At 39.7% G+C, this 7,520-nt stretch overlaps 2 protein-coding genes across 2 annotated transcripts in view; one reads left to right on the top strand and one right to left on the bottom strand.

Annotated features, from left to right (window-relative positions):
• LOTGIDRAFT_169439 (hypothetical protein) overlaps positions 1-3,105 on the bottom strand; it is a gene marked incomplete at both ends in the record, with an annotated part of 6,532 nt that extends 3,427 nt beyond the window's left edge. The window contains 3 exons of the mRNA XM_009067726.1: positions 110-2,036; positions 2,344-2,541; positions 3,069-3,105. Of these exons, the coding sequence (XP_009065974.1) occupies positions 110-2,036; positions 2,344-2,541; positions 3,069-3,105 (2,162 nt within the window). The remainder of the gene's footprint in view (positions 1-109; positions 2,037-2,343; positions 2,542-3,068) is intronic.
• A 2,120-nt stretch (positions 3,106-5,225) lies between these two features.
• Positions 5,226-7,520, top strand: part of LOTGIDRAFT_236688 (hypothetical protein) — a gene marked incomplete at its 5' end in the record, with an annotated part of 3,987 nt that continues 1,692 nt past the window's right edge. The window contains 2 exons of the mRNA XM_009067725.1: positions 5,226-5,280; positions 6,426-7,520. The exon at positions 6,426-7,520 is cut by the window's right edge and continues 837 nt beyond it. Of these exons, the coding sequence (XP_009065973.1) occupies positions 5,226-5,280; positions 6,426-7,520 (1,150 nt within the window). The remainder of the gene's footprint in view (positions 5,281-6,425) is intronic.

The raw sequence follows: 7,520 nt of genomic DNA, 5'->3' as shown, positions 1-7,520 counted from the left end.
TTTGGGAGGGACTCGTTGATTAGATANCCGATATTGTCTAGTAACTGGGTCGAAGTAATACACTGGGCGAAGCTGTGGTGNCTGGGTGGTAGTTTGCATCGGTGGATACCGAACTTGGGTATTTGGAAAGGGTCTGGCATTGAAGAAAGGGTTTGGACGGCGAACTGGAGTCATTGTCGAAGGAGTAGTTGGTTGAACAGAAGACGGTTGGTTGGTGCCAGCATTTTGTCGAATTATGTTTGATATCAGAGGATGTACGTTGGTTGCTGGTATTTCTGGTACGACTGCTGGTGGTCCGACAGTTGTGGGCGTAAACGTGGGGACAATTTCCATCTGATCATTAGTTCCAAACTTGTTTCCTGGTTTAGGTAGAACCGTGGGGGAAAGATTGGGTAGTTGAGAATCCACTCCTGAAACCCAATTGGTGGCAATTGAAGATGGCGTTCCAGCATTGGAACCTAAAGAAAATATCGTTGGAGGAGCTAACAATTTCTCTAAGTCACTTAATTCGTTATCCTCTGATGGTGGTTCGGGAACTGACGCAGTGAACATTTGGATCAAAGCATTAGTAACGTCAGCTGGTTGATGGAGCCCGTTAGGTTGAGACGCTTGCGGTACAGTTGCGTCTCCTGGTACCTTGGTCGGTAGAACTGGTTCCGATGCGCGGATTACCGACGGTGGATTCGTCAGTATCCAGTTCGGATGCATCTGACCCGCGTCATTATTTGTTGAATGCACCATGGTCGGTCCAAATTGCTTGATTGAGTTTGATACTTGATTCTGGAAATTGGTTGATGTTAAAGGTAGATCTTGGAAAGCATCTGTTACGTTATTTTGGTGTTTTTGACCAACTGGAGCAGTATTTGTGCTCGTTGGTTCAGATTGTTGCCAGTTGGGTAAATGGTTATGGTAAATGTTTGGAGATGGTGTTGTAGCGGTGGTAAGTGAAGGTGGTGGGATGAAAGCGTTTATGATGGTGTCCTGGTTGACTGGAGTAGCTTCTGAAGGGGCTGGTGAAGCCAAAATAATGCCAAGTAATGGACTTGACGTCGTTGGACTTGTTAGAACTTGCTCAGCTGGTTGGTTTCCGAACGCAGCATTTGAGTCAGTAGTTGTCGGTGAAGCTGTGGTAGGTAAAATGTTGTCCGGTAATGGACTTGACGTCGATGCTGGCTCTGGTTCAAAATTAGTCACTCCAAATGATGTTGGTGAATGATCTAGTAAGTGGGAAAATAGGTTTGCCATCGGATCTGTGCCGTTCACCACAGGATCAATTGAAGTTGACGCAATATCAGGATTCAATGCATCTGTCCCCGGAGAATTCGGGGATCCAGGAATGGGATTCGTAAAAGCTCCTGGAATTTTCAATAAGTTTGACATAAGATGAGCAAACGGATCATGAAAATCCGCGTTGAGTGTATCTCCTGCACTGTTTTTGATCTGGGTCGCTGTACTGTTTTTCATCTGAGGCACTGAACTTGTAGTCACTTCCGCGGGTGTATGGGGTATGTCACTATTAGGACTGAATGTTTGATTATGATTCTGAAGCAAATTGTAAAATAGGTTCCCCAACGGATCCAAGCTCATTGGAGATGCTGTTGTGACTGTCGTGTCGGAACGTCCAGTCGCTGGATTGGTATTAAGGACTTCGGGAACCATACCGCCATTGTTTGGAGGACTCTGTGTACGAATGGCGTCGGGATCGAACGTGGTAGGTGGCGCAACAATAGAAGGGGAGTTAATCGATACTTGAAATGTCCTACTCGTAGGTGGCGCTGTTGTTGTTTGGATTTCAAGCGTGGATTTCGGATTGTCCAAATTCATATAAGCCCATACTGAATCTGGTCTCTTGACGAATATATTGGGATTTCCAATTCCAAGAGGTGGTTTACGTTTGGGCTGAAGAAAAGATGGCGCTTTGATTCTCTGCTTTGGCGAGTTGAATTCATCCAACAGACTCTCTGGTGGTTTGTTAGCCTGGTTATCTGAAGGTGATGGTGCTACCAATTTCTCGAACCTTGGAGCATTGCTCTGAACTGAAAGGATACGGAGCAATACTTTAAGTTACTATGATATTTAAAATGCAAAGAAAGAACCGAAAGGGCTGCTTAGAAATACAGCACTAATACCAAGGGAGACAACTCCACTGAAGACACCAATCTTCTACGTATATCTTTATCAAAGAATTTCAATGATTATATGTGAAAATGGGCAACGCCGTAGCGTGTGCAATGTGGGAAATTTTCAAGAACAATGACTGCCTCTCCGAGATGGATCATTGAGCACTGCGTCTCCCTATCAGGCATTGGTAACGCAATGATTACAGAAGTGCGATACACTTACCTGGTTTTGATTGATCTAAAATAGCACGTTGTATGGCCAAATCTGTTCTGGCTTCATTCAACTTCCGGCCAACAAACTGAGTCTTTCTGACAGGGGCATCATGGAGTATGTTTAAGTTGTAGAGAATGTCGAGGATCAGGGCTCGCCGAACTGATGCTGGGATTTCATTATCTTCTGAGGATTTGGTGGTGGAAATATCTGAAAGAAAAGACACCTTCAATTTCATGGGGTTGTTGGCACGAAAACCATAACCCCGAGTTATCTTAGATGAACTGTAATTCTTATTGGTTCATATTATGGTAACAGAAATTGTAATTGGCACCCACTTTTTTTGTCTACTGAATGGTTAATAGTGGAAAGTAAAATAGTATAAGGGAGGCAACTCCTGTTTCATATACAAATCTGTCTTATTTCAGATCAAAGCAGACGAAAATTACCAAGCAGTTCCAGACAGCTTATTTCATTCTTATTAATGAAGTAATTGATCTATCCTAAGTCTGTGAATTTGGGAGAATCAAACCCTCCCTTCCCCGAAAAGTAAGGTATTTGCAAACACGATTTCAACATTTTTGAAAAGCTAAAAGGAATGACGGACTCAATTCTTTGTCCGTTCTAAACGTTTCCTTTTAGGATTAAATTCAAAAATACATATGTTCCAAAAGAGTACCATTTTCAGCAATACACATTATCTGAATTCTCTAAAACCACAAAAAATGTAAACTTACAAGATAAAAAGAGTAAAACTAAAAATTTGATCTCCATCGTGTAAAAATCGTAATAGCGTCTAATCCACTGCCAACTTTTCAATAAGAACTGATCGAACTAATAATTGATAATAATATATTCAATAGATATATAACATCTTATCATTCTTATATCTTAAAACAATCCTTCTACCCACCTTTTTCTCATCAATCAATATGAATAAATACCAATCATAAAAAATATCTCGGACGTCAAGAACACAACGTGTACGGTTACGCTGCGTGGTATCGCAACGATGTCGGAGTAGTTTAGTGGAACGATGGATCTGAATGTTGCATTTTTAGGACTTATATTGGTAGTAAAAGATATTACGCAAATGTGACAAGATTTGGCGCCGAAATTGCATCAAACAGACGTCAAATAGCTTTCTATTTTTGGTAACATTTATAACGTACACGTTGGGAAGGAAGTATGCTTTATATACATGTATCATTTACGGAAATGACAAAAGTATTTAAAAATTACCATCTGTTGACGTTTAGTTAACGATTTTACCAATGAAAGATCGATGAATAAAGTTGATTGATTTGATTGGGTAGGAAAGTAGGCTTACACACATTGTACTTTTGATTCTTTTGATTAAAATTCTATTTTTAATTTAGAAATTTGTAAAATTACTTTAAAACAATAAACAATAGATGTTACGAAACATAAACATTTAATTTATAAAGCTAATAAAAAAAACAGGGGCGTATGTAAATGCATCGGAGGTAATCCTGGCTCCGCCACTGGGTGGGGCGAGGATATGAGGTGCCTCTCCTAAGCGAGACAAAGACAAGACGTTGACATAAGGAATTGAGGAGAAGGTTCATGATTTTTGTAAATTGTTCTAATCCCTTTGTAATATTTTACAATAAAATATTTATAAAATAGGAATTGAGCACAGTCGAAAGCGCACGGAGTTACAGTGTTTCAGCCGATTTAACCTGTGTACCTGAGCTGCCAAGAAATTTTCTGTACCCGTACCTCTAGGTAACTCGCTCAGCAGTCCCTAGTAGACGCGGATTAACCTATAGGCAAACTAGGCAGCTGCCTTTCGGCCCATCGAAAATTCGGCCCATGACAAATTTTGTAACAGTAAATATTATCAAACACTTAATAAATATCCTCAGGCCCATCGAAAATTGTCCTACTAGGAGCGTGATGTGTGAGAATCGACTAAATTGTTGCGTCTAATGGTAATGAATGCCGATTGATGCTGATGAGCTGATTGATCTGTTCCTTCCTGCCATAAAATTGTAATCACATCATGCCCCCTCCCTAAAATGAGAAATTAAACCATCTACCGTTCGTTTGCCTGAGGCCCAACAAGTCCAAAATCCGTTACTGGTCCCTAGTCTAAAGATGAATTAAGATTGATTGTCCTAAGATGGCATTTTGCTAAAATTACAATCAACAGAGTCAGAGTTGGCTTGCTAACTTTGAGCATACGTTTCAGTTTCATTACATTTAAAAAAACTGTGTCAATAACAAAATATGACGACCTTGAATCAAACATTAATACAACGAACAAAAGAAGAACCAATTTTATTCCCCATAAAAAAACAAATTTAGAAAACAAAACACTTCAATATGTTTTTTAATGATACAAAAAGTAATGATAGATTGACGATTTTAATGCGTTTTGTGGTAAATTTTAATCCAAATTTAGAATTTTTTAAACTTTTTTATGCGATATATCATGGCTACAATGACTACAAATTGTGCTGAAGTGGTTTTTTTTGTATTATTGCGCTTAATTTCGAAATAAAAAACCCCATAAATAATGATTAATCTTATGATAATGATAATAATATATTTTGGTGGAAATTATTTTCCTAAAAAATAGTCATGATTATCAAATTATGTCGCTGAACTTCACGACATAATTTAATGTTCATGATTATCGTGGGGCTGCAACGATTCTTGCGATTTGATGCACTAAACGATACTCATCCGACCATACGATTAATTGCGATAAAAGTGTGATTCATTTTACAAAAGAGAAAGCAAAAATATCATGTTCAAAAGCTAGAAAAAATATTAAAGTATTTCTTGAAGAGTATATCTTCTCCTTTCACAGCTGCATTACCGCCACAATCTTCCCAGACTGACGATTGTCTATGTGTTATAGAAGAATGTGCACAGGTACATTGGCAGATGTCAAAGACAAACGAGATGACGCACTTACAAGTATGTACAACTAGTCTGAACCCTTGTTATAATATTAAAGGGAATGTAAAGTGTTTTTTTTTTAACTTTATCGCGGACACTAAGCATGGATTTGCACCGTTTGAAAATTAAGCCTGAAGTCTGTGTCTTTTGCTACTTCACTCAAACCAGCTTTACGAGGTTTTTTTTGCAAAAACTACTAATGATTTACACGCAGCGTTTGCAATACATGTAGTGAAGTCATATTTATGTACAGTTAAGCATTTCTATAGTTACAGGAACCACATACATCTAACGGGAAATTGGAAAGGTGTAAATAGAAGCCATTAATGGTCCAGATGCAGAAGCCATTAAAGGTCCAGATGCACATGAAAAAGATAGAAAATCTCTTTACAATCCCTTTAAATTGATTTCAATGTGAAGCTCTATGTCAGGTCATCTAGCCCGGGATGATGGGTGATGATGGGTGATGATGGACGAGGGACAATGATCGCCCAATGACAGCCATTACAAAGGCCAATGATGTCAGCCGTTATCCCTTTACGAAAGTAAATTAGGTTTCTGACGGAGTTTTAAGGCTCTCGGCCGATCTGTGTCCATACACTAATCACAACGACCAGAGGAAAAGGTTGAAAATTTTGTAGTTGTTAACCTACGTTATGATTTTAAAATGTTTACTGGAAGGACACATCAGGCCAATATTGATATGCTGTAAGTACCTTTTGTGTTTTTACGTCCCACCGTTAATGTCAGCTACTTCATGCTGGTTAGGAAACACTTATGTGTTGTCACTACGCATTTGCTGCTGAGCTAATACTTAGAAGAGGATAAAACAGCCACTACATGTACTTGTATCTTGCCTCTGCTGTTGCTTCGGATCATCGGATCATTGGATCATCGGATCATCGGATCATTGTCCTTTTTAGTGATATCTTTCAAAGCAATCAACTTTGTTCTAAGCGACGGTTAGAGTAAACCAGGGAAAATCTAATTTTTGACATATTTTGAAATGCGAGACATGATCCTGTTCAGATCTTACGGCAGTTGATGGTAGCTTGATTGTAAGAAATGGTTACTTCCGAAAGTACTGACCGTGGCTTCATAGATAGGAAATTTAATCGTTTGGTGTAAATGATGTTATATCTTTCAATTTACTTCTCTTCCAGGCTTTTTGTTGATTAATTTAACCTCGTCCAAGAGCATCACAAGTAATGAATCTTCACAAGTTCCTACGTCTACCGACGCTAACGACCTTGGTCCAACGACAGAGGTATATAATACAGCCGCAAACGTTGACGTTACGACCAACTCTGTTGTTGTTACGGAAACTGGTAGTCAAAATATTGTCGGAGATGCAGCTGCCACAACGCCATCCATTGTAGAAACTCAAACATCAGATGTTTATTTCTCAGATGAAGGAATATTAGCCGATTCCTTGTCACTCATTCCCACTACCCAAGAGACGTCGCTACTACAGGATGTGAATGCTTTACAGCATCATCCTTCAGCACAGATAGACACCCCAATTCCTCATCTAGAGACCTACACCCAACCAGAGCCTCCACTCGCTAAGGATGACCATATCTATCAGTTGTCTTCAGATGTACAATACCACCCGTCCGACGTGGCAAGCTCCACAAACACTCCTCAAGAGCCTGTCATTGATTTATTGAATTCGGGAACATTTGCGACTGAGCCCCTAGTACAGCACTTTCCATCCGATGCCTTACCACCGACAGTTCCACAGTCTAAACCAAATTTCACTGACGCATTAACCATCCCTGATGACGCCTACAAGCACAACTTGTCATCACCAGTGATGTACGACGACGTCTATGACGACTATGGAGGAGCTAATGGTCAAAATGGTTTCGAAGCCTACGATGATCATCCAAGCGATGACTACACAGCAATGGATCAAGTCCCAGAACCAGAAGAAGCAAACTACGGTCTGGAAGAGTTAAGCGAGTCCGATCTTGAACAACTGGACGACAATGATCTTCAGGAACTGGAAGAGGTTCTTGCTACAGCTGATGACAAATATGATGATTTCGAGGAGTCCAATGTAGCTGGTAATCCAACTAATTCTGGATATTCTGGAGAAGTCTTGGATGATTTTGGAGAAACGACTGCTTCCAAACATATTCCTTTCAAGATACCAAAACACCAGAATTATCTTAAGACATTGGAAAATCTGAAACATTTTTCGAATGGTTTCCATGGATACACACAGCAACCATCTTTTGATGGAGAAGAAGCGG

The sequence above is a fragment of the Lottia gigantea genome (genome assembly GCF_000327385.1).
Source record: "Lottia gigantea unplaced genomic scaffold LOTGIsca_85, whole genome shotgun sequence".
Taxonomy (NCBI): domain Eukaryota; kingdom Metazoa; phylum Mollusca; class Gastropoda; family Lottiidae; genus Lottia; species Lottia gigantea.
Note: the sequence above shows the minus strand (reverse complement) of the source record. Positions and strands in the feature narration are given on the sequence as shown.